This window comes from Triplophysa dalaica, chromosome 17 (genome assembly GCF_015846415.1).
Source record: "Triplophysa dalaica isolate WHDGS20190420 chromosome 17, ASM1584641v1, whole genome shotgun sequence".
Classification (NCBI taxonomy): Eukaryota; Metazoa; Chordata; class Actinopteri; order Cypriniformes; family Nemacheilidae; genus Triplophysa; species Triplophysa dalaica.
In genome coordinates this window covers 14,615,936-14,642,107 of record NC_079558.1, presented here as the reverse complement: position 1 = coordinate 14,642,107, position 26,172 = coordinate 14,615,936, and the positions used below count along the sequence as shown (strand labels likewise).

Here is a 26,172-nt window from a genome sequence, read left to right as displayed (position 1 = left end):
CTGAATTGAATGGTCATTTCTCTACCTTAAGCCGTCTCCAAAGGTGTGTCAGAGAATTTGGCAATACATCCTACCAGCCTCACAACCGCAGATCACGTGTAACCACACCAGCATCTTCACCTCCAAGATCGTCTGAGACCAGCCACCCGGAGAGCTGCTGTAACAATCAGTTTGCATAACCAAAGAATTTCTGCACAAACTGTTCTAACTCCACACCGAAACGTTCCAGACATAATAAGAAAATGAGGAAGATCAAGAAGAGGTACTCCATAAGAGAGCAAGAAGAAGTGATCTCCGAGAGTCTGGAGGACAGCACATCTGAAACAAAGACTGAAAGCAGTCGAGCGAGACAGAATGAAAGGAGAAGGTAGGAGAGAGCTGAGGAGGAGATAGAGAAAGACAGATGATGCTGAAGGAATAAAGAGAGAGTCAACACTGAAACCGAAGGTGATGAACGCACCTGCTCAAAACTCTGCTTCAGTACCGGCGAGGTCGAAGAAAACCAAGAAAAGAGTTGAAGATTCAAAGCAAACGTGAACGTATTGGAACACAAGAGATGCAGACTGATATCAAAACAAGTCCTACAGTTCACAGAAAGTCTAGAAAGGAGTCCCGAGTTGCTTCTCCATTAAGGATCTCATCCACCAATAGAAGTCGCTCCATGTACACCAGCTTCAGCAGTTGAGATGGTAAAAACCCATCATCCATCAAGGGTTGAACCACTGGTGATACGTGTTGATCCTCAACACTCAACTGCATCACCTGAGAGATCAGAGGAGAGACGTTCAGGAAATAAACTGAAGAAGGGTGACAAGAAAACGGAAGAGAAAGTTCATAAAGATATGACAAGAGTGCATTGTGCTGAGGTAAAAACATTGTGACTCTCTACATCCCATCATTCATCAGTGCCTGAACCGCTGGTGAGACGTGTTGATCTAAACCCCCCAACTGCATCACCTGAGAGATCAAAGGTGAGCAATCAGGGAGGAAACTGAGGAAGGAAGCTGAAAACATGGATCCTTAAGGTACGAGAAAGTTTATAAAGATTTCACAGTTGAAACACTTTGTTTGTTGAGGTAAAACCTTGAGACTCTCTCCATCTCAGACCCAAATCCTGAACAGACAGAGGTGACAAAATTTGAAGGTAAGATAAAGTCTAGTAATGTTTGACAAGATGAAACTGAAAACATCGAGACTCACTTCACCTCCTTTGCCATCATCAGCTGGTCCACATACACCAGCTGCAACAGCTTAGAGGGTCAAATCCCATCATTCATCAGTGCCTGAACCGCTGGTCACATCGCTGTCTGATTTCATTTCACACCTGGTCCTTGTGGACTTGTGTGCATATTATCTCTCCAATTGAGCTGAAGGACACCAGACACAGAAGACCGAAGCCAATGATGAAAAAAATCAACCCATGTTTAGTTGGATGGAGAACACAGAGATGCTGGAGATTGAAACTTAAATGGATGAAGTCCAGCCAGAAGGTCCATAGCAGCAGGAAACACCTCTCAAAAAAAATTATCCAGTGAGCAACTCTGACCGACAAACCCTTCAGAAAGAGAAAGACACTAATGAAAACATCATCAAGACAGGTCCAATTGTTCCCGCTGGAGCTCCCCAAGATCACCTGAAAGATCCAGAGAAGACCAAAGCTGCCAGGAAAAAAAATATATATATAATTTTCTCATCAATAAATGAGAAAAGAAAGAGAAAGAACAGAAACACAGTTAGCGCGGGAGAGATACTTCAACAGTCCAGCAATGAAGCATTTGGGTGTTTATAAGAACAACCTGTACTATATCCCAATACTGCTTCTATAACTCACATTACTGTAACACCTCCTCCTCCTGACTCCTCATCTGTATGTCCTCCAGAACTCTTGGTTATACCGGCCCACCCATCAATTGAACACATTTTTTTCAAAATAAGAGTCTAAGTACTTACAAGGCAAGGTTGCCCTGTTTCCCCCTTTCTTTTTCTGTTAGCTACTCAAATTTTAAATGTAATGGTTAACCAAAACAATATGATTAGAGGCATTATAATTCATGATAAAGAAATAAAAATCTCCCACTTTGCAGTTGATACCAGATACCAGTCTGTTTCTAAAAGATCATTCAGGAGGAATTCCTAAAGCTTTGGAGATCGTAAAAGATTTTACAGGTGTCTAGACACTCTCTCAATATTTCTAAATTTGATATATTGTCTTTAAAGAATATGGATAAAACAGCAATTTGCGGAATATAAATTAAAGAAGTAATAAGTTATTTGGATGTAAAGGTGGCTTTAAACTCAAATATGATTCCTGCAGAACTTAATTTCTTAATTTCATTAAAGACATTGTTAGAAAAATGTTCCATTCATGTCTACCAAGAGACTTGTCTCTCACTGGTCGAGTATTATTATCAAGAGCAGAAGCTCTATCAGATTGTCCTCATGTGTCGCTATAGATCAATTTAGTTTATATGAAAAAATAAATTGCACAAAATGAAACATTATGTTCTAAGAAGTAAGACCAGTCATGGTGGTCTGGGTTGGAGTTGTTGACTTCACCCTCTTTAACAATGTGATGAAAGTAAATTGGTTGAAAAGTTACATTAAAATTCAGACTCTATACGTAACGTATTCCCTAACTTTATTTTTAAGAAAATGGGAGGTATTGAATTTTTGTAACTGTGCCCTTTCTCACTTGGTAAATTACTCATTAAATTAAATAAATAAAACAGGTTTTATTATCATGGCTACTCCGTAAACATAATTCCTCAACTAACTAACTTTTTGCTTTATTTAGAATTATTAGAGCATTGTTTACAGAACGAAATCATATTGTTTTTTAAAGTTGATGGATGATAAGGTCGATTTTATTCCTTTCTAGAATTTTGGTTTTGGATTTTCGATAAAATAATATAACACTATTTAATGCCATTCCTAGTAGAAAATAAATTCTTCTGAAATGCGAGCAAACCTTTAACTCTGTTTCTTTATTTAATAACTATGTTTTAAGTAGATGGAATTTTGATTGTTAAGCACGAGTTCAATAACTGCATGGGTAAAAATCTTTTAAAGTCTATTTTTTTCCTTGGTGGGCTTAAACAAAATCTTAAAAAATCATCTCTCAAGCATGAATCACAGTCAAAATATGACTGTGTTGGCAATCAGAAACTGGATACAATATTATCATATTATACAATGTCAGTTACTGCTCCACTTTGAGCAGGATCCTCTAACAGTCATTAGACTGCAAAGAATATATTACTTACTAAGCAATTTATGTCTTATTTTCTAGTACAAATATTTAAATCGTCTTAAATCAAGATTAACTTGACAATGAAAATGAAAATTATCCAAATATTTAGTTTTGTTTTATGAAAGAAAATATAAGAATAAGGTATGTTTCTGAGAACAGTAAGCTCATTATTGGAAAGTAAAAATAATTTGTTAATTTCACAGACCACCTCTTTAAGTGAATAAATGACGTTTGTTAAAACAGTGCCACCTGCTGACAGGATCAGGTTCTGTGTAACAGCGCGAGACAACGAGCGCTTCAGAGACGTGTTAAATGTAATAAACCTGTAAAATTACTTTTGTCGCGAAAACATTTAAGCCATAATATTATTCTCCTCTTGTTTGTGACATCAAGTGTTTTAAACCCTCAAAAAGATGAGGGGCTTTTGGTGAAACGCGGAAGTCACGCATGCACAGAGCCCATTGACCAATCAGCATGCGAAACAAATTGACAATTCAAATTAAACATCATTTTTTAATCTTCGGAAAAGCAATATTTGTACTCGGCGAGTGAATGATAAATGTACTTGTCCGAAAGACAATCAGATGACAATACTTAATGTCAAGCCCTGCACCTGTATAATCATATTGAATATTTGAAATGTGAATAAAAATGGTAATCACAAACATCTCTTTTCAGAAATTTCTTGTAACTTCTCAAAAATGACTGTATACTTTTTTACTAGAAAATATGTATTTTTTTACATTTCTCGTGTAATTTTCATATTATTCAATTCACATTGAAGGATATTTATTCAACTGTTTTAATAAATATTAAGATAATGCTAAAAGTCAAATTTATCTTTGATTTTATAACAATAATCACAGTCTTTAATATCACAGTTGGCTATTGTCATGCTCTTATCCTATATAGGCAGTTTTGTAATCAATAATTTTAAATTATTTGAATTAGTAAAATTTATTTTTATAATAAATAAATAATATGAAGGCAAATGCTTTGTACTGATTAACATACAGGAAGCACGGTGTGAATCAACGTGTAATCCTCTTCTGGTCTTCTTGTTTTCATGTGTCATGATGAAGTTTCATTCCTTTCATGAGTAAACACAGCCATATACAGAGCTGATCACTACTGTGTACACTCTACTGTTCTGGCATCAATATTTTCATTAATTATGAAGGAAAATTAAAAGATTTCTCTATGGACATTTGCCAAACCTCTTTAACCTATTATTTTCCTGAAGTACCCCCTGAGATTTTAAGTTAACATTAATTATATATTGCCGTTTAATTTAAAAACATATTTGTATCCGTTTTTAAGTTTTTATCAGTAATATTTTACATAGCTAAGCCCTTACTTCACACACTTTGCATTTGTTTGTCTTCAAACGTCTCCCCCCTGGCTGTAGAAGGTCATTGTTTATCCACGAATGAGTGTGTTTTACTTCGCTACCACTAGATGGCAGTCCTCTAATGAGGACAACGGTTCTGAGTTACTGTTAGTAGAATGAAGTAAATGGTGCAGGAAGGATCCTGTAAAAAGGTTATTACAGATGGTAATGTGTTATTTAGCTAATATGCCTCAAACAATGCATTAACGATAAATTATAGCTTGGTCTGCCTTTGGAGACTCCCCATTGGCTGTTGCTTTGGAATAATAAAGAACATAGTTCCGGTGCCGTTTTTGCGATGTTTTTGTTGGTCCTTTATTTATATATTTGTGTTTTCGAGTCCGTTTTGGGCAGAAATGTGTATAGTAAACCATTCTCAATAATAACTCTTAACTTTAAACATTAGTGTAATTTCGGTAGTGTTACCGTCGATATAAATGCTCTGCGCTCTCACGGGTATAAATAGCAGGCGGCGCTTCAGTTACATTTGTCTCGCGTGGAGCTTCCAGGGGTTGTGTGGGGCTGGTTGGCGGCTCTGCGCGAGACGGCCGAGCGTGAAGCTTCTCTTGGTTGGTTGGTTGGTTGTTTGAGAGGCTTCGCGCTCGGTTTTTATTTACAAGCATAGTTTAGATTGCGAGGGGGGTCGTGGCAAGACTTTTTTTCGGTGTTTAAAATTCTCGCCTCTGATACCGCCACCTGCCGGCGACATGATGTAACAAGTCAACTGCTAATTGGAAGAACTCACACGGACTTAGCAACTTCAGGGATCATAGCTGGACTTCTGATTAGACATGACTTCTGATTAGACAATGGACCGCTTTTCAATTGATGCTGACAAAAAGCCTCCACCTGGTACTGAGGGAAAATCTGAGGGAAATAAGACCAAAAGCAGACAATATGACGATAAGTACCTGGAATAGCTTTCCCGGAGCTCATTGCTAAGAGCACTTGGTCAACAACGCAAAGTCGTGGGTTCGATCCCAGGGGACTGCACATATCTATGTATAAATGTATAGGACATTGCAATGTAAGTCGCTTTGGATAAATATGTAAATGTAATATGGCTTCTCTCAGACCAGCGATCGGGAGGATTAACGACCACATTGTGTGCGGTGAGGTGTTAGCAAAGGAGAGTCTCAAACCTTTCAAAATGCTAAGACTTTCTTCCTACCCTGCGCTAAAAACACTGTTTCTCTGTTATGTGTTGACAAAGCGTTGCTGATCCATAAGCATTGAAGCATTACATTGTACTTTAAAATACGATCTTATCTAAATATTAATATAATTATGGGATGGGTTTCGCAAAACGTTGTCGTTCATAAAAGGGGGTCGCACTTGAAAATAGGTTAAGAACTACTGGTATAGATGAATTTCAAACATTAAGACACACGAGGCTGTCGTGTTTGAAGAGCTTTTGTTAGACGAGATGCGGGCCAGAGTTTTCTGAAACCAGACTGGGCGCACGTGTCATTAAATGTGAGATTGATAAAATGTGTTTTGAGTGATTTTCAGGACTGTCAGACCACCCTGTCTCTCTTTCTGTCACTTTGACCGTGTGTCAGTCTGACGGGTCTGTGGGCTGTTGCTGTGGCGTGGTTCCTCGTTCGCTGATAAGAATACTGATGGCTTCTATGGCTTGGACTGTGTACCGAGAGTTCAGATGGGCCTCAAGTCCTGAGAGGGACAGCAGCACAACACAACACAAACACGACTTTTCTCTGGTGTCCGATGGCGTGTTGATCTCATGTGAGTGTCAGGATTTCTGAAGTAGAAATAACTGAGGTAACAGGTGGATCTTCTAGCAGCTTGCGAATGCACTTTAAAATTATGCTTCTGCTTCTTTTCAGTTTTTTTTTCTGTTGACCTTTTTCATACATTTTCGTCAACATATTTCATTTTTCTTTCCTCTTTTGGGTTTGTGTATGTTTAGTACTTCGAGCTCCTGTAACTGCAAACATCATCAAGGTTTATATTTCAGGTTTTATATCAGAAAAGCAACCGTTACATTTCAAGGTATTAAGAATAAAACTACATGTCTTAAGGGAAATAAATGTTAATTTTCGAATGTTTTTTTATCTGAAATGTGAGAACCTCAATGACGTATGTGGTTGACAAATACGACCTACAGAGGATGAACCCCAAATCCTGGCCATGACATGTCCAGGAAAAAGGGCGCGTATGGTCCGCCTACCATGAAATATAGTCATGGTTTTGTTTCCCAGCACACACACACACAAATGTGTTTAATGCAAATTTGTGAATTAATGTCTTAAATTCCATTAAATTTCAAAAGATAAAATAGTCCCACAAAGAACTAGTTTCAGTCTCTCTTAATTGGTGGTGAGCCTCGTGTTGGAGAGGGATGGAGGTTCAGAAATGCCTCTAAGACCCATAGTTACAGCACACATTTACTGTCAACACTTCAGCATCTGCAAAACTACAGATGAGGAACAGTTGCCCTGGCATCACCATGACAGAAACCTTCACCATCAACCCCAGAGACTACAACTTGTGTTTGACGGTAATAAAAAGATAAAAATTGTTGGAAATGTGTTTCTCTCATTTTGTTTTTCTGATCGATATACATGATCAGTTGAAAGTTACTTGTACAGAAAACAGCTGTACTTGCATCAACAGCTGTGCAAAAACAGTCATTTGTATCTTGATTTTTATAGATCCTCTGTGTAAACTTAACAAATATTTGATAGAAAGGATTATAAGGATGAGTGTGCAGCAGCGAGCAATGTTTTAGGCGTGTTCACGATGCATCCGCAAGATTTCTTTAGAATGCCTTCCCCACAAGAAGGTGCAGACAAAGTTCTGAAATGTGTGCAAGAACTGTAGTCCGCAGCATTCGTATATCCAACACCCAGGAGACAAACTGGTAAAGTTTCCGCTGAATCTCATAACATCATTGCAAACATAACATGGAAGCGGATGGTTTACTCATTAAATGTGTCATTAAAGCTTATTCCCAAAAAGGATTATGGTATACTGTATTGTTTAGGAATGAGCAATTGAAGATGATGTTATAGTAGTTATGAAAGTTTTCATTCATTTAAGACAAATAGTCACTCGTACTGCATATCGCAGAATATACACAACAACTGAAAGTTATATTAAACATTATGGACAGAAACTGGATTTTTAAACAATGTTTAATAGACACAGTCTTAAGCTTTATGCATGCAAGTTAAAATAAAAATGATGTTTTGTCCTTTTTTAACAATATGCTGAATGTATTTATAGAGCTTCATGTCAGCGTCCTGTACCTGCCTGGAGTTCGCGGCGTCACATCTCACAGGTTTGAGTAATACATTACCAGATTCCTCATCGTAACTACTACATCAAACCCCTTCTACTTTGACACATGAATTAATTCTGTGTTTGTTGTATTTTCAGCAGTCGTACTGAGAAGTTGCTAAAGAGGAGGCTTTTACGTACTCTGGCTGGACGTTCTTAAAACCTGCCTGATCAAAACCATCATAGAGCTCCAACATCATCAACATCATGGAGCGCATACTTTGAACCGGATACATCCACAGTTGTGTCCGCTGCTACTTCTGATGAGAAGAACATCTGTAAGTGAATTCATTTGTCGATTTCACATTCTTTTGTTTACACATTTGTAAAATCTAGAATCTGCCACTGTTTTTGTTTTCGTTTATCAGGTTCAGTTCAGTCTGAGAGTCCTCAGATTCAGACACAAGTCTTCCTGCTGATCCCTCCCAGGTTAGATTCATACCAGAGCTCTGATCATAACTAGTTTTCAGTTCAAGTAAAATGTACGTGCATTAAATCTCTGTTTGTTTTATTTACAGCAAGACCCGTCAGAGGAGATACAGAAGAAACTGGTTCCTGTCCAGACTGCACGTCTTATTGCCCGGGCTAAATACAGGCTTCTACATCACAGGCTAGATTTACACCAGAGCTCTCATCATAACATCTGCCTAGTTCAAGTTAAAATAGTCTAATGTACATATGTTTTATCTCTTGGTGTTATATTTACAGAAAAGTCATACAGACGGAAGTGAAGATATGAGGGCAGTGCCAACATGGACATCTACACCACTGTGAGTTAATCAATTTCTTGTTTTATTCCTTAAACACTTGTAGTATTTGGTTTCACTTAACTGTAATTGTCCTTCAGTGTTTGCTTAAAAAGTTCAACAATATTTTTTGTGTATATACAGACATTCATCTGTTCGTCCTGACCCCGAGGATTCTTCTCTGTTCGAGGGTCCAAGTGCCAAACAGCACGTAACAGCGTCTTCGGAGTCATCTTCTTTGATGTGTTTGTTTGACTTTGCTGTAAACACAACAAACAGAGATTTAAAGCAAGTACATTAAACTATTTTAAACTTGAAATTCACACTAGATGTGATCAGAGCTCTGGTATACATCTGACCTGCGATGTATCCAAATGTTGATGTTTGGCACTTGGACCCTCGAACAGAGAAGAATCCTCGGGGTCAGGACGAACAGATGAATGTCTTTATATACACAAAAACATATTGTTGAACTTTTTAAGCAAACACTGAAGGACAATTACAGTTAAGTGAAACAAAATACTACAAGTGTTTAAGGAATAAAACCTCCATGATGTTGATGATGTTGGAGCTCTATGATAGTTTTGATCAGGCAGATTTTAAGAACGTCCAGCCAGAGTACGTAAAAGCCTCCTCTTTAGCAACTTCTCAGTACGACTGCTGAAAATACAACAAACACAGAATTAATACATGTGTCAAAGTAGAACGAGGTTTGATGTAGTAGTTACGAGGAGGAATCTGGTAATGTATAACTCAAACCTGTGAGATGTGACGCCGCAAACTCCAGGCAGGTACAGGACGCTGACATGAAGCTCTATAAATACATTCAGCATATTGTTAAAAAAGGACAAAACATCATTTTTATTTTAACTTGCATGCATAAAGCTTAAGACTGTGTCTATTAAACATTGTTTAAAAATCCAGTTTCTGTCAATAATGTTTAATATAACTTTCAGTTGTTGTGTATATTCTGCAGTATGCAGTACGAGTGACTATTTGTTTTAAATGAATGAAAACTTTCATCACTACTATAAGATCATCTTCAATTGCTCATTCCTGAACAATACAGTATACCATAATCCTTTTTGGAAATGAGGTTTAATGACACATTTAATGAGGAAACCATCTGCTTCCATGTTATGTTTGCAATGACGTTATGAGATTCAGCAGAAACTTTACCAGTTTGTCTCCTGGGTGTTGGATATACGAATGCTGCGGACTACAGTTCTTGCACACATTTCAGAACTTTGTCTGCACCTTCTTGTGGGGAAGGCATTCTAAAGAAATCTTGCGGATGCCTCGTGAACACGCCTAAAACATTGCTCGCTGCTGCAGAGGATCTATAAAAATCAAGATACAATTGACTGTTTTTGCACAACTGTTGATGCAAGTACAGCTGTTCTCTGTACAAGTACCTTTCACCTGATCATGTATATCGATCAGAAAAACAAGATGAGAGAAACACATTTCCAAATATTTTTATATTTTTATTACCGTCAGACACAAGTTGTAGTCTCTATGGTGAAGGTTGTTGTCATGGTGATGGCAGGGCAACTGTTCCTCATCTGTAGTTTTGCAGATGCTGAAGTGTTGACAGTAAATGTGTGCTGTAACTATGGGTCTTATAGAGGCATTTCAGAACCTCCATCCCATGAAAAAGGTAAACAGAAAAAAACTGAAAAGAAGCAGAAGCATAATTTTAAAGTGCATTCGCAAGCTGCTAGAAGATCCACCTGTTACCTCAGTTATTTCTACTTCAGAAATCCTGACACTCACATGAGATCAACACGCCATCGGACACCAGAGAAAAGTCGTGTTTGTGTTGTGTTGTGCTGCTGTCCCTCTCAGGACTTGAGGCCCATCTGAACTCTCGGTACACAGTCCAAGCCATAGAAGCCATCAGTATTCTTATCAGCGAACGAGGAACCACGCCACAGCAACAGCCCACAGACCCGTCAGACTGACACACGGTCAAAGTGACAGAAAGAGAGACAGGGTGGTCTGACAGTCCTGAAAATCACTCAAAACACATTTTATCAATCTCACATTTAATGACACGTGCGCCCAGTCTGGTTTCAGAAAACTCTGGCCCGCATCTCGTCTAACAAAAGCTCTTCAAACACGACAGCCTCGTGTGTCTTAATGTTTGAAATTCATCTATACCAGTAGTTCTTAACCTATTTTCAAGTGCGACCCCCTTTTATGAACGACAACGTTTTGCGAAACCCATCCCATAATTATATTAATATTTAGATAAGATCGTATTTTAAAGTACAATGTAATGCTTCAATGCTTATGGATCAGCAACGCTTTGTCAACACATAACAGAGAAACAGTGTTTTTAGCGCAGGGTAGGAAGAAAGTCTTAGCATTTTGAAAGGTTTGAGACTCTCCTTTGCTAACACCTCACCGCACACAATGTGGTCGTTAATCCTCCCGATCGCTGGTCTGAGAGAAGCCATATTACATTTACATATTTATCCAAAGCGACTTACATTGCAATGTCCTATACATTTATACATAGATATGTGCAGTCCCCTGGGATCGAACCCACGACTTTGCGTTGTTGACCAAGTGCTCTTAGCAATGAGCTCCGGGAAAGCTATTCCAGGTACTTATCGTCATATTGTCTGCTTTTGGTCATATTTCCCTCAGATTTTCCCTCAGTATCAGGTGGAGGCTTTTTGTCAGCATCAATTGAAAAGCGGTCCATTGTCTAATCAGAAGTCCAGCTATGATCCCTGAAGTTGCTAAGTCCGTGTGAGTTCTTCCAATTAGCAGTTGACTTGTTACATCATGTCGCCGGCAGGTGGCGGTATCAGAGGCGAGAATTTTAAACACCGAAAAAAAGTCTTGCCACGACCCCCCTCGCAATCTAAACTATGCTTGTAAATAAAAACCGAGCGCGAAGCCTCTCAAACAACCAACCAGCCAAGAGAAGCTTCACGCTCGGCCGTCTCGCGCAGAGCCGCCAACCAGCCCCACACCACCCCTGGAAGCTCCACGCGAGACAAATATAACAGATGCGCCGCCTGCTATTTATACCCGTGAGAGCGCAGAGCATTTATATCGACGGTAACACTACCGAAATTACACTAATGTTTAAAGTTAAGAGTTATTATTGAGAATGGTTTATTATACACATTTCTGCCCAAAACGGACTCGAAAACACAAATATATAAATAAAGGACCAACAAAAACATCGCAAAAACGGCACCGGAACTATGTTCTTTATTATTCCAAAGCAACAGCCAATGGGGAGTCTCCAAAGGCAGACCAAGCTATAATTTATCGTTAATGCATTGTTTGAGGCATATTAGCTAAATAACACATTACCATCTGTAATAACCTTTTTACAGGATCCTTCCTGCACCATTTACTTCATTCTACTAACAGTAACTCAGAACCGTTGTCCTCATTAGAGGATTGCCATCTAGTGGTGGCGAAGTAAAACACACTCATTCGTGGATAAACAATGACCTTCTACAGCAAGGGGGGAGACGTTTGAAGACAAACAAATGCAAAGTGTGTGAAGTAAGGGCTTAGCTATGTAAAATATTACTGATAAAAACTTAACTTAAATTTAACTGCAATATATAATTAATGTTAACTTAAAATCTCAGGGGGTACTTCAGGAAAATAATAGGTTAAAGAGGTTTGGCAAATGTCCATAGAGAAATCTTTTAATTTTCCTTCATAATTAATGAAAATATTGATGCCAGAACAGTAGAGTGTACACAGTAGTGATCAGCTCTGTATATGGCTGTGTTTACTCATGAAAGGAATGAAACTTCATCATGACACATGAAAACAAGAAGACCAGAAGAGGATTACACGTTGATTCACACCGTGTTTCCTGTATGTTAATCAGTACAAAGCATTTGCCTTCATATTATTTATTTATTATAAAAAGAAATTTTACTATTTCAAATAATTTGAAATTATTGATTACAAAACTGCCTATATAGGATAAGAGCATGACAATAGCCAACTGTGATATTAAAGACTGTGATTATTGTTATAAAATCAAAGATAAATTTGACTTTTAGCATTATCTTAATATTTATTAAAACAGTTGAATAAATATCCTTCAATGTGAATTGAATAATATGAAAATTACACGAGAAATGTAAAAAAATACATATTTTCTAGTAAAAAAGTATACAGTCATTTTTGAGAAGTTACAAGAAATTTCTGAAAAGAGATGTTTGTGATTACCATTTTTATTCACATTTCAAATATTCAATATGATTATACAGGTGCAGGGCTTGACATTAAGTATTGTCATCTGATTGTCTTTCGGACAAGTACATTTATCATTCACTCGCCGAGTACAAATATTGCTTTTCCGAAGATTAAAAAATGATGTTTAATTTGAATTGTCAATTTGTTTCGCATGCTGATTGGTCAATGGGCTCTGTGCATGCGTGACTTCCGCGTTTCACCAAAAGCCCCTCATCTTTTTGAGGGTTTAAAACACTTGATGTCACAAACAAGAGGAGAATAATATTATGGCTTAAATGTTTTCGCGACAAAAGTAATTTTACAGGTTCATTACATTTAACACGTCTCTGAAGCGCTCGTTGTGTCGCGCTGTTACACAGAACCTGATCCTGTCAGCAGGTGGCACTGTTTTAACAAACAACATTTATTCACTTAAAGAGGTGGTCTGCGAAATTAACAAATTATTTTTACTTTCCAATAATGAGCTTACTGTTCTCAAAAACATACCTTATTCTTATATTTCCTTTCATAAAACAAAACTAAGTATTTGGATAATTTTCATTTTCATTGTCAAGTTAATCTTGATTTAAGACGATTAAAATATTTGTACTAGAAAATAAAACATAAATTGCTTATTAAGTAATATATTCTTTGCAGTCTAATGACTGTTAGAGGATCCTGCTCAAAGTGGAGCAGTAACTGACATTGTATGATAATATTGTATCCAGTTTCTGATTACCAGCACAGTTGTGCACAGATTACCCGAGGTTTTTTTCTCCATTAATCAATCATTGGAGTTTGGGTTCCTCGCCACAGCAGGGCAGTGTTGGCCTGCTCACCGGGAGACTGCATTCATTCATTTATTTATTTATTTAGAAATTAGATGTTATTTATTAGAATGAACTTACTCGTTGTATAAATACCATGCACTGTGCTGTGTTTTAACTTTTCTGTTTTTCCTGTTTGCCCTTGTAAAGCTGCTTTGAAACAATACACATTGTGAAAAGCGCTATATAAATAAACTTGAATTGAATTGAATTGAATTGTATTTTGAGTGTGATTCATGCTTGCGAGATGATTTTTTAAGATTTTGTTTAAGCCCACCAACGAAAAAAATAGACTTTAAAAGATTTTTACCCATGCAGTTATTGAACTCGTGCTTAACAATCAAAATTCCATCTACTGAAACATAGTTATTAAATAAAGAAACAGAGTTAAAGGTTTGCTTGCATTTGAGAAGAATTTCTTTTCTACTAGGAATGGCATTAAATAGTGTTATATTATTTTATCGAAAATCCAAAACCAAAATTCTAGAAAGGAATAAAATCGACCATTATCATCCATCAACTTTAAAAAACAATATGATTTCTTTCTGTAAACAACGCTCTAATAATTCTAAATAAAGCAAAAAGTTAGTTAGTTTAGGAATTATGTTTACGGAGTAGCCATGATAATAAAACCTGTTTTATTTATTTAATTTAATGAGTATTTTACCAAGTGAGAAAGGACACTGTTAGAAAAATTCAATACCTCCCATTTTCTTAAAAATAAAGTTAGGGAATACATTACATATAGAGTCTGATTTTTGATCTAAAGCAACACATGAGGACAATCTGATAGAGCTTCTGCTCTTGATAATAATACTCGACCAGTGAGAGACAAGTCTCTTGGTAGACATGAATGGAACTTTTTCCTAATAATGTCTTTTATGAAATTAAGATTAAGTTCTGCAGGAATCATATTTGAGTTTAAAGACACTTTTACCTCCAAATAACTTATTACTTCTTTAATTTATATTCCGCAAATTGCTGTTTTATCCATATTCTTTAAAGACAATATATCAAATTTTGAAATATTGAGAGAGTGGCCAGATACCTGTAAAATCTTTTACGATCTCCAAAGCTTTAGGAATTCCTGATTGATCTTTTAGAAACAGACTGGTATCTGGTATCCAAAGCGACTTACAAGTAGGAGAGCATATAAACATTTTGTCAACACGCTAAGCAGTACCGTAAGTTTCCAAGGCCATGGTAAGGTGAATGTGGTGTTCAATTGATGAGTGGGCCGGTATAACCAAGAGTTCTGGAGGACATACAGATGAGGAGTCAGGAGGAGGAGGTGTTACAGTAATGTGAGTTATAGAAGCAGTATTGGGATATAGTACAGGTTGTTCTTATAAACACACAAATGCTTCATTGCTGGACTGTTGAAGTATCTCTCCCGCGCTAACTGTGTTTCTGTTCTTTCTCTTTCTTTTCTCATTTATTGATGAGAAAATGATACTTATTTAGTTTTCCTGCCAGCTTTGGTCTTCTCTGGATCTTTCAGGTGATCTTGGGGAGCTCCAGAGGGACCAATTGGACCTGTCTTGATGATGTTTTCATTAGTGTCTTTCTCTTCTGAAGGGTTTGTTGTCGGTCAATGTTGCTCACTGGATATGATTTTTTGACAGGTGTCTCCTGCTGCTCTGGACCTTCTGGCTGGACTTCATCCATTTAACTTTCAATCTCCAGCATCTCCGTGTTCTCCATCCTACTAAACATGGGTTGATATTTTTCATCATCGGCCTCGGTCTTCTGTGTCTGGTGTCCTTCAGCTCAAATGGAGAGATGATATGGACCTCATCTTCATCTTCAATGTCCACAAGGACCAGGTGTAAAAAGAAATCAGACAGCGATGTGACCAGCGTTTCAGGCACTGATGAATGATGGGATTTGACCCTCTCAGCTGTTGCAGCTGGTGTATGTGGACCTGCTGATGATGGCAAAGGAGTCGAAGTGAGTCTCGATGTTTTCAGTTTCATCTTGTCATACATTACTAGACTTTATCTTACCTTCAAATTTTGTCACCTCCGTCTGTTAAGGATTTGGGTCTGAGATGGAGAGAGTCTCAAGGTTTTACCTCAACAAACAAAGTGTTTCAACTGTGAAATCTTTATAAACTTTCTCTTACCTTCAGGATCCATGTTTTCAGCTTCCTTCCTCAGTTTCCTCCCTGATTGCTCACCTTTGATCGCTCAGGTGATGCAGTTGAGTGTTATGGATCAACACGTATCACCAGTGTTTCAAGCCTTGATGGATGATGGGTTATTACTAGTGGTGGGCCGTTAACTGCGTTAACGTGCTGCGTTAACGTGAGACTCTTATCGCGCGATAAAAAAAATGTCGCTGTTAATCTATTCTCAAATTTGGGTTGGGAGCTGGGTCTATACTACGCAAGCTATGATGACTTATACCATTGTATACCATTCGCGCAGCCTCATCATCTCATGACCTATGGGATCAGAATTGTTTCATTATTCTGTATAAATAAACTACGATTCGCAAATAAATATAGACAATTTCACAAACATTTTTTAAATCCACATATGCGCAAAAAGCGAACCATAAATACATGTTAGACGTTCCACAAAAATAAATGGAATTCACAAATAAATACCTGTGTCTTGTCACTTTATGTGAGCTGTTTATTAAATTTATAATACTACTACAGTATTTCTATGTGGGGAATTGTGGATAGACTTGTCCCACATGATAATCTTGCAATATAGTCTACTTACACTTACTTGCTATTGTTAATGTATAAAACAGGTATCATATAGTTTTGGCATGGCAATTCTTTAAAGAGTTAGATAGTAAACAGAACAGTCTAGCGATAGCAGCAGAGATTATTCAGGAATGGGATAAACCGAGATGACTGAAGAAATTACGTTTTATTTTGAATTATGAATGACATAGAAATTCACAATGCTGATGATTCCCCTCACGTTAATTCTGCCATCGTTATACTGGTAGTACACCGACAGTTGCAAAAAATCGGAATTTAGCCCTTTGGAACATAAACACAATAAAAAGGGTGACCGGAGGACCATATCAGTACCGACTCCCTAGTCACCGGGATTTTCCACTCCAGCCCGTGCACGCTGTTATCAAGTCATAAACGTTTAAATACAGCATATATGTAACAATACGGACAATATATATGAACACAAGCGATCATTACATAGTATAAAGAAGAGGCCATTATCATTTCTTAGTATAACACACATTTTAGACCGCACTAGTGGCCATGTTAGCTCCTTGATGCAGAGCAAAACGTGATTGGCTGAAGTTAGAACGTGGCCTATTGGACAACAAAAGCGGATGTTAACCGATTGGCTTGTGTTGATAGTGGGCGGAGTCCACCTTTTTGTGGATTGTGCGCACGATTTGACGTTAGAAATGTTTCAAAATCCACAAATGCACAGAGAGCAATCCACAAATGCGAGCACTGATCCACAAATGCGTGCACTGATCCACAAATGCGTGCAGCGATTCACAAATGCACAGAAAGCGATTCACAAACGTGAAGAAGGCGATCTACAAATAAATATCATTAAAATACATTTGTAAATATTTTTTATTTGCAAATCTCATTGTATTTATTTGTGAATTCCATTTAGTTTTGTGGAACGTCTATCATGTATTTATGGTTCGCTTTTTGTGGATTAAATGTGGATTTAAAAAATGTTTGTGAAATTGTCTTTATTTATTTGCGAATCGTAGTTTATTTATACAGAATAATGAAACAATTCTGATCCCATAATGACTAGGGCCCGGTTTTTCAAAAGGTTTAATCCGGATAAAATTGATCCGGATTTAGTAATCCTTTTTTGCGATCCGTGATCACGTTATCCAGCTTACTTTTGGAGCCAGTTTTTTAAAGCAAATTGATCCAATCCGTTATCCAAAATCCTAGTGGATTTCTTTTGAAAAACCGGGCACAGGGCTTCATTCGCGCGATTCGCGCCGCAAGTAGGTCTATCGCGTCTTTGCATTGACTTAACATGTAAATCACTCGCGCTTGACGCACCATTCGGGTTTGGTCTGAACACAACATAACGTTACTGTGAAATTACCACATCAAACGTGACGTGCTAACATGGATGCAGCTTTGAAGCCGCTGTGTTTGCTTCAGGGAACATTTATTTTTAAGAAGCTTCCCAATGGAAACATCGACAAGACTAAGGTTGTTTGCACCTTGTGCAATGCGGAATTGGTTTAAAAAAAACTTTCTCTCAACAGGTAGTGGTCTAGCTTTAGTTGAAACCAGTAAATTTGCATTGGCACCTAATGTATTATGGCTCCTGTATGACATATCGCTTGTTGCTCCCTAACTCTTTGTAAATTGCTTTGGATAAAAGCGTTTGCTAAATGTAAATGTACTGTAGGAGCTCTTCCAGTCTCAAGTACCACCTAAACGCAAAGCATCCCTTAGCTAATGCGGAAGTAAACACAAGTGCATCTTATTGAACATAATTTATTTTCATCACCAATTATCATAGTAGAACAGCTTCTCAAGCAGTTTGTGATGCGTTTTGGAAACAGGAGATGAGCACCTGGTTTAATGCGCCACATGGCTTGAGACACCCGTTCTCAAAGACATACTTTTAGCCATTATTTGGGTAGCACACATATTCTGAATGCCTTCGGCAGAATTCAAATGAGCCATTTTAATCTAGATTAATCTAGATTAATTCCAAAATGTATCTATATTAATTCCAAGATTAATCTAGATTAATTCCAAGATAAATCTAGATTAATCTAGATTAAAAAAAAAAATCTATTCCCACCACTAGTTATAACCCTCTCAACTGCTGAAGCTGGTGTACATGGAGCGACTTGTATTTGTGGATGAGATGCTTAATGGAGTCAAATTCTGAGGAAATAGCTGATAGCAGTTCTGAAAAATCATCAACAAAGACTGGGGAGTATTTGGGAGGTCTGTAAATAATTGTAAACAGAATGCGTGGTGCACCTTTTAAAGCAATACTCAAGTATTCAAAGGACAGGTAGTCACCAAGCTGCTTGCAGTCAAAGTGATCTTTAAATAGAGCAGCTATTCCTCCACCTCTCCTAACAGCTCTGCAAACGTTTATAAAAGTATACTTTGGGGGGGCAGATTCATTGAGGATTGTAGCACTACAACTATCATCTAACCAAGTTTCATTTAGAAACATGAAGTCCAGTTTGTTACTGGTGATGAGGTCATTTACCACTTGTTCTGTAAATATTTGAGATTGTTGCTGTTATCATAGCAGGGACCCAGTTCATATCAGTTACCAGTGCTCTTTGCAGTCTTGTTTAGTCCATCTCCAGCAGATAGGGGTTTGTGTGATCCCTGGCGTTGTGGCAGAGGCCGGAGAGCTCTTTCAGAGGGAACAGGTTGGCCAGGTTGACCCAGAGGCTTTGGTGGTTGTGGGGCCCGTCGCTTTGTAGTTGAAACGTAAGGACTCGCTACAATAGAGTGGGATAGTTTTGTTCCAGCAAATACTAGTTCCTCCATTTTCTCTGAGAAGCTCAAAAGAGATGGTGTAGTAGAGAGGGAGAGAGTGTGTAGTGAGAGGGGCTGCGAGTCTGGTGTTTTTGAAGACTGAAGTATGTTGTTTTGGCTCTCCCGGTTGTTATGCACAGAAACGTCCTTGGGTGTCGGGTCCTCGTCATCGTCCAACTGATGAGATGTCACTGGGCAGGGTACAGCTTGAGTGGTGTTATCCAAATGTCCATCCAACTGCTGAGGTGGGTCACTATGGCCAGGTGTATTTGTGCCATTTAGGAGTGGAGTGGCACACTCTACTGATGGGTGAAGGAGGGAGAAGAGAATATTGTCCTTTAGCACTCTTGAACCAAGTTTGTTTGGGTGGAGGCAATCTGTTGTAAAAAGTTGTCTTTGACTCCAAAAGAGATTAAAGTTTTCAATGAAGTTCAGTCCTCTCATGTTGCAGGTTTTTTGCAGCCATATGTTCAGACTGAGTAACCGAGAGAACATATTCCTTCCCCGAGCTGGGAGAGGTCCACTGATGAATGCCTGTACTTTTAGCTTTCCAAGCATTTCAAAGAGTTCATTAAAATCCCTATTTAAGAGCTCTGACTGCTCTTTTCGAGTATCATTTTCCCCCACATGTACGACAATCCGATTTACAGACTTATGTTGTTTCAGGATGTTTGAGAGTTCCTTGCTTACATCAGCAATCATTGCTTGAGGGAAATAGTATGTACGTATAGCCCTGCTACAAAGGTTTCTGATAATAGAGTCCCCCACAATCACAATATTTGGCTCGGCTGCTTTCTGAGCAGAGTGCCGTTACCTTTTTGACAGAGAGCGTCTGCCAACTGCAGTGTCCACTTTTGATTTTTGATTGACCACGTTTGGGGATTCTTTACCTATATTCGTTAGTGCCTCAAATCTATTTCCAAGATGTACAGGGTGTGGCAGAGTACCAACATTGTCTAGTCGAGTCTTAGTCATATCTGGGGTAGATGAAGCTAATGCGGCAATTTGTGAAATTCTTGACAGTCTGATATTACCAGCACCTTTAGGTCTTGCGCCCTTTTTCTGCCAACGGTTTGTGTCCTCAGCTACCTTTGTTTGCATCTGTACAGGTTTGTCTGGGCTAACTATAATCTGATGAGAAGTGCTGGGTTCAAAGAACTCACCGGCTACATGCTGAGGGGGTCCATGGCGAGTATCAGCTGTGTGTTCTTGCAGGGACAGCAATATTGTGAGTAGCTTTGTTTCGAGAATTGCAATCTTTTGTAGAAGTTTGTGGCAGCAGGTGGTTGTTGATCCAGAAGGCGGCATTTTCACACCAGTTTGAGAGTGGGCAATGGAGTTATTCTGAAACGTTTCAATTGTCCGCAGTGAGCTGGTAGACCACTATCTTAACAGAAATCCTGGTTACTTAGCGAAAGTTTTGAAGTATTTCCCAGTCTTTGGTTTTAGTGCCTAATTGTTAAGTCTGAGCACTGTACTGAACTGCTGGTGTTTAAATAAGATAAAGCATAAAAGCAGAAGCGCAAAGCACGGTGCGCTAGTAAATGCGTCCGATCAGTAGCAAAGCCGGAAGGAAACTTACTTGAATGTTGTCATCCTCTTTTTTCCTTAGATTGGTGCTATCACTTGCCATATTGTAGTAAGTAGATCCTCCTTTGCGACTTTTATTTAATATCATAACATGCATCATTTTATGTATTACAATTTTAAAGCATCTCAACCTAAGTTCACCCTTTTTATTAAGGGAGAACTTTTAATGTATAATACTGTTGGTAAAAGATGTTTGCAGTTATTTGGATCAGCTTGTTTTTTTTTCCAGGTTTGGCCCACAATTGCAGAGAGGGACTGCAATGGCACTCGGCAGTCTCCAAAAGACATTGTAACTGTTAATATCCTGCCTGATGCTAATCTAAATTCCTTTAAATTTACTGGTTATGACGACGAAACAACCTTATATGAAATTGAAAATCTTGGCTACACAAGTGGGTTTAAGCTGTTGTTTGCATTTGCGCAAGATATCCTGCTATCTTGTTATTGTCTTGTTTTTGATCATTTAGTTCAGATTGCACTTGATCAAGAAAAAATGAAAGTGCAAGGAGGTGATCTGCCAGGATTGTTAATCAGTACTCAGATTCATTTTCACTGGGGTAAAGGCAGTGCCATGCCTGGATCTGAACATGCAGTAGATGGCAAAAGATATCCAATGGAGGTAGGAAAAACACACCGAAGGTTTACAATAATTTTTACTATTATTACCTTCTACACTTTTTTATATTAAACAACTTAAACTACACTGCCACTACAATCTTATTGTTATGTTCCAATTGTGTAGACATCTGTGTGTTTTTACGGTTTTAATCACTGCTGCTTATGTGCTTATTTGTTTGTCCTCTTTTCAGATACACATAGTAAACAAAGCAGTAGATGTTCCAAATTTATTGGCTGCCCTTGGTTTCTTTATTGAGGTGTGTTGCCTTTACTGCCTAATGAGGTCTCTAATTAAATTACACTGTTTTAAGTGTAACTCCATTCACAGGCCACAAATGACACTGGGAAGCCAAAGAGCTGGAAGATCTTGACATCTTATCTTGCAGAAATTGCCAATGCAGGTAATAAGACAAACCCAGACAACATGGTAATAAAAAAAAAAACATTAATTACTAATCCATTCTTCTCAGGTGATAAAGTGTGCATCACCAAATATATATCCATGGACGATTTGCTCCCCGGAGTCGACCGAACTAAATACTACCGCTATTTTGGTTCTTTGACCACACCCAACTGCATTGAAGGAGTAGTGTTGACAATCTTTAAAGATCCTATTAAAGTCAGCCGAGACTTGGTAAGTGTACATCAGGTTTTGATGTTGTGGTTTCGAAGTGTGAAAATGTATATTCATGCTTAAAAATATTTCTTAGATTGACCTGTTCAGTACAACTGTCCATGTCAACAAGGCGTCCAGCTCACCCCTAATGACCAACACTTTCAGGGGGATCCAGGCCATCAATCGCAGAATTGTCAAATCACAAGTAACTGGTTCTATTTTATCATCCGAAACAAACCCTTGTTTTTGCTCCTGTATCTATTTCAACATTTGATGTTGAAAATGATGCATACAATTGATGGACATATCTTGCATTGCATTTTCTAATAAAAACAAATAACCCTATAAGATGAATTTTAACTGTTTTGTCAGCTCTGCAAACGGTCGGTTTTAATAGGCGTGCCGCATTAAAGACTTCATAAGTAAACGCCCACTGCTTTTATTGGATAGCAGTTTGCGTAGTTTGAGCCTTCTGTGAATTTGGTTAGAAACTTAACGTTAGGACACACATTAGCACCATTCAAAGTTTTGGCAGGGCATTAGTATTATCTGGATACCTCCTGTGATTTAGAAATGACCTCTCCACATCAGGATTTCATGTGACTCATTAGCATGGGATGATTTTACTCAAAGTTTTCTGACTATTTACCCAGATGTGATGGCATGGCTTGCGTATAGTTTGTATAGCCTATAGTTGAATGGTGTTTAATGATATGTGACCGTACCTGTCAGCATGAGACCCTGATCATATAATACTAATATAAAAAGATGTAAATATACATTACAAATATAAAATCAAATAATGGTTACTTTATAGGTAAAATCTGATTTTAGAGATAACATTTGCTGCTTTCCCCTTAACTCACATGAAATTTAATTAATTTATATTCCTTTATTGTGCTATATACAATATGTATTTCTTTCCATTTCATTGTTTTACATTCTTGGCTGTAAAACAAGAACATCTGTGTGCAGAACATCTAGGAACACTTTTAGTTTCACTGTGTTGGGACATATAACTTATTTGTCCACTAAAGAAACGTTCTAATAAAAAGCTATAGTAAGATATACACAAAACCATACATTGACAGGTGACGTCACATATCTTTTAACACTGCCATTTTAATCATTTTCTTATCAAGTTACACTTAGAATTGACCTAAATAATGTATCATACAGTAGGCCTACATTTTCAAATATATAATAGGTTTTTAATACTTTAATGACTACAACATTTCCTAATGCATCTGTGTGGTGTAGGTGCTTTAAGGAAGGTAAAGTAATTGGCTACAGCTACTGACTATATTAATGCAGAATCAACCGAATTAAAATGATTTATATACGTTTACAATAAGATCAAAAGATAATATGTATGCTTTGTTACTTTAAAATGCTTTATATATTGAAGTTTGTTTTCATAAGAATGTAGTAATTTCAATTTAAGTGCTATGTTTCATATTAATTAATTAATATTAATGATCAACTCATGTAATAATTATATGAATGTGTTTTGAATTGTAATCAATAAATGTAAATATACAATACAAATAAAAACTAAGCATCCAAAGATTGTCCCTATAACATCTTATGACTTAACTTATTTTAATTTGTCAGATATACGTACATTTCTGTATGGAGAAGTTATTAGCCTAGGGTTTCACATAGTTCTTCCACCCTGCACTATGAATGTTTACATGTTGTGTTCAATAAAAACATGAAAACGTATAATGTTTGTGCGGTATTACTTTAAGCAGACTGTGTTTCTCTATTGTTGTGACTTAGATGAAGATCAGAACAAGTTGAAGTTTAGAGAGTCCACTCTTTTTTTCCTTTCAACACTTGTTTAAGTCATTTACCTGTGTAGTTATTTAGTCTTTGAACGTTTGCAAAAACAGATCTTATTGTTTCATGTATTAGCAGAAGTTCATCATCAGTCCAGCCCGCACCCGCACAGACTCTCTGCAAATTCTGATAAGCAGAGATCCCTGTTCTATCAAGAAAAGGAGAAGTGGTGTGTCGCTCCTGTCATAATTTCTGACAAATTCTCCCCGCTGGACGACACACCACTGGCGTCACCTGTCCCAAAAACACTGGTTATAGTTGACTCTTATTTTACGACACCTACAGGTCGAAAATCAAAACACGGTAGTTAATTGTATACCGGGGGCCAGAGCATCTCACATTGGAGATTAAATTAAAGTACTGTCTAAAACAAAACACACATTCAAAAGGATCGTAATACACGTCGGCACTAATGAAGATCAGTCGCATCATTCAGAGTGTGCTGAACGTAATGGGCAGCTTTTTGGGGAAGACGGATAACTTTAGATAGATGCATAAATGCTTATATATGTAAATATGAACTAGTATTTATATTACTAATTTCTTCACAAAGAAAAAATATATGAGTTTTTATTATTTATTAAAACAATAAAAGCAGTTATCTAAAAAATATAATTATACATGTTATTTATAATCTCTTTGGTATATTTACAGATATATCGTATGACCTGAGTTTTATCATATTTTGAAGTTAATAATGGCCACATTAACTACATGTTAAAACATTAAGTAACACCTGGAGTTAAAACTGATCAAAATAAGCCTTTAATAGAGAACAAGGAATTCTTCAAACTACTTTGATCGAAATGAACGCGTTGCATTTTAATACTGTCATAGTCACCAGCTGGAGTGTCAAATCCATTAGAGGTCACTCCCCTCATCACATAGACTGTCTTTGCACACTACATTTCCCATAACCCGGACTCATTGATCACTCTCACCTGTTTGCAATAACCTCTGTCTGTATAGCCTGGTTCATTCTCTCTGTCATTGCGAAGTCTTGTTTTTGTGTTGCACTACATTTCTTAGCATTCTTGTATTGGATTATTGTGTTTTGACCTTGGACTGTATCTCTTGTTCTGGAACCTCTGCTGCCTGCCTCAACCCATGCTTGTGACCTCGTTTCTGCCTGCCCTGACCATTCCCTGTTGATTTTGTTTAATAAAGCTGCACTTAGATCTGAACCTGTCAAGTCTCTGAGCAGTTTACTTTTGATATGTCTTATCGGTCACTGCAATGCTCAAGTCAAGTCTTTTCTCTGTTTTCAGTTATTTAATTTTCACAGTTGTTTATTAACGTGTCACACACCCATACTGAAAAAAGGTCTGGTTTTTGATGTGGCCAATGTGACCCAAGTACTCAGAAGATACACAAGTTAAACATATTATTTGTACAATTTATGTACCAATCATTCTTTTGTTGCCAATGCGGTGCTCTACCTAACAAGCTACAGGCACTTCCAAACAACATGCACATTAAACCCCACAAAACATCAAGGCAAGAGTACAATCTTCTGTTGCCAGTAGAGGCACTAGGCTGTTTACACGAGACTGTTTTGGCTGTTCAATTATATGACAACTGTGTTTTGGGCAACTGAAACGCAATAAAACAATAATGCCTTCATGCTGTGTGCTTGTGCTGCCTGACACTTATTATCATTTCTTGCACCACTACGATCAGCGGAGACATAATTGTTATATAAACGCACATACACACCGACAAAGTGTATTTAAAGGGCTTTTAAAGCCCTTTTCAAAACAAGTTATGCAGATGTCCACAGGCACATATGCTGCGTCCCAATTTGCATACTATCCATCCTTAATAGTATGCAAAAATATAATGTTTATGTCCCACATCAAACTATGGCAAAATAAACATCCTCAAAGTACCCGGATAGTCCACTATTTCCACTGAAAATTCAAAGTGTGAATCCATGGATACTTAACAGCTGATATTACCCACAACTCACCACGAGAGGGTGGAGTTTAGTGACATGACACTGCATTAATCAAATGAAATAAAAGATGCTTCGCTAAATAATGTAAGTATACAATGAATCATACATACAAAATAATAAGTGAATAAATACTTAACTGTCACGAACACCAAAATTACAGCTCTTCTTTGCATTTAAGGAACAATGGCCACTTCTAGGCAACAATGGCCACTTCCGTTTCACGTTCGTATGTCCCAGTGCATCCATACACTTTTGCTACGCACTAAAATGTATATACTTTTCCTTAACAAAAACAGTACATACTTAGTTTAAGGGCATAGTATA

At 37.6% G+C, this 26,172-nt stretch overlaps 1 protein-coding gene and 2 long non-coding RNA genes across 3 annotated transcripts; 2 read left to right on the top strand and 1 right to left on the bottom strand.

Annotated features, from left to right (window-relative positions):
- The first annotated feature begins 8,099 nt into the window (after positions 1-8,099).
- LOC130439228 (uncharacterized) lies at positions 8,100-8,881 on the top strand. The gene is made up of 3 exons (XR_008909424.1): positions 8,100-8,221; positions 8,312-8,372; positions 8,462-8,881. It is a non-coding gene; the product is annotated as an uncharacterized LOC130439228 (long non-coding RNA).
- A 332-nt stretch (positions 8,882-9,213) lies between these two features.
- Positions 9,214-12,004, bottom strand: LOC130439227 (uncharacterized). Its single transcript, XR_008909423.1, has 5 exons — positions 10,466-12,004; positions 10,184-10,364; positions 9,869-10,029; positions 9,449-9,503; positions 9,214-9,349 (listed from the first exon to the last, which is right to left on the bottom strand). It is a non-coding gene; the product is annotated as an uncharacterized LOC130439227 (long non-coding RNA).
- Positions 12,005-20,149: 8,145 nt separating this feature from the next.
- LOC130439441 (carbonic anhydrase 4-like) lies at positions 20,150-22,323 on the top strand. The gene is made up of 7 exons (XM_056772062.1): positions 20,150-20,158; positions 21,045-21,207; positions 21,283-21,434; positions 21,625-21,690; positions 21,762-21,834; positions 21,904-22,067; positions 22,144-22,323. Exons 1-7 carry the CDS (start codon positions 20,150-20,152, stop codon positions 22,321-22,323), a joined length of 807 nt encoding a protein of 268 aa, XP_056628040.1.
- Positions 22,324-26,172: the final 3,849 nt, after the last annotated feature.

What these genes read in the sequence shown, in the direction of transcription:
- LOC130439441 (XM_056772062.1), top strand. An exon ending in CCCTTGGTTTCTTTATTGAG is followed by an intron (nt 21,691 to 21,761) that starts GTGTGTTGCCTT and finishes CTCCATTCACAG; the next exon opens with GCCACAAATGACACTGGGAA. An exon ending in TGCAGAAATTGCCAATGCAG is followed by an intron (nt 21,835 to 21,903) that starts GTAATAAGACAA and finishes CATTCTTCTCAG; the next exon opens with GTGATAAAGTGTGCATCACC.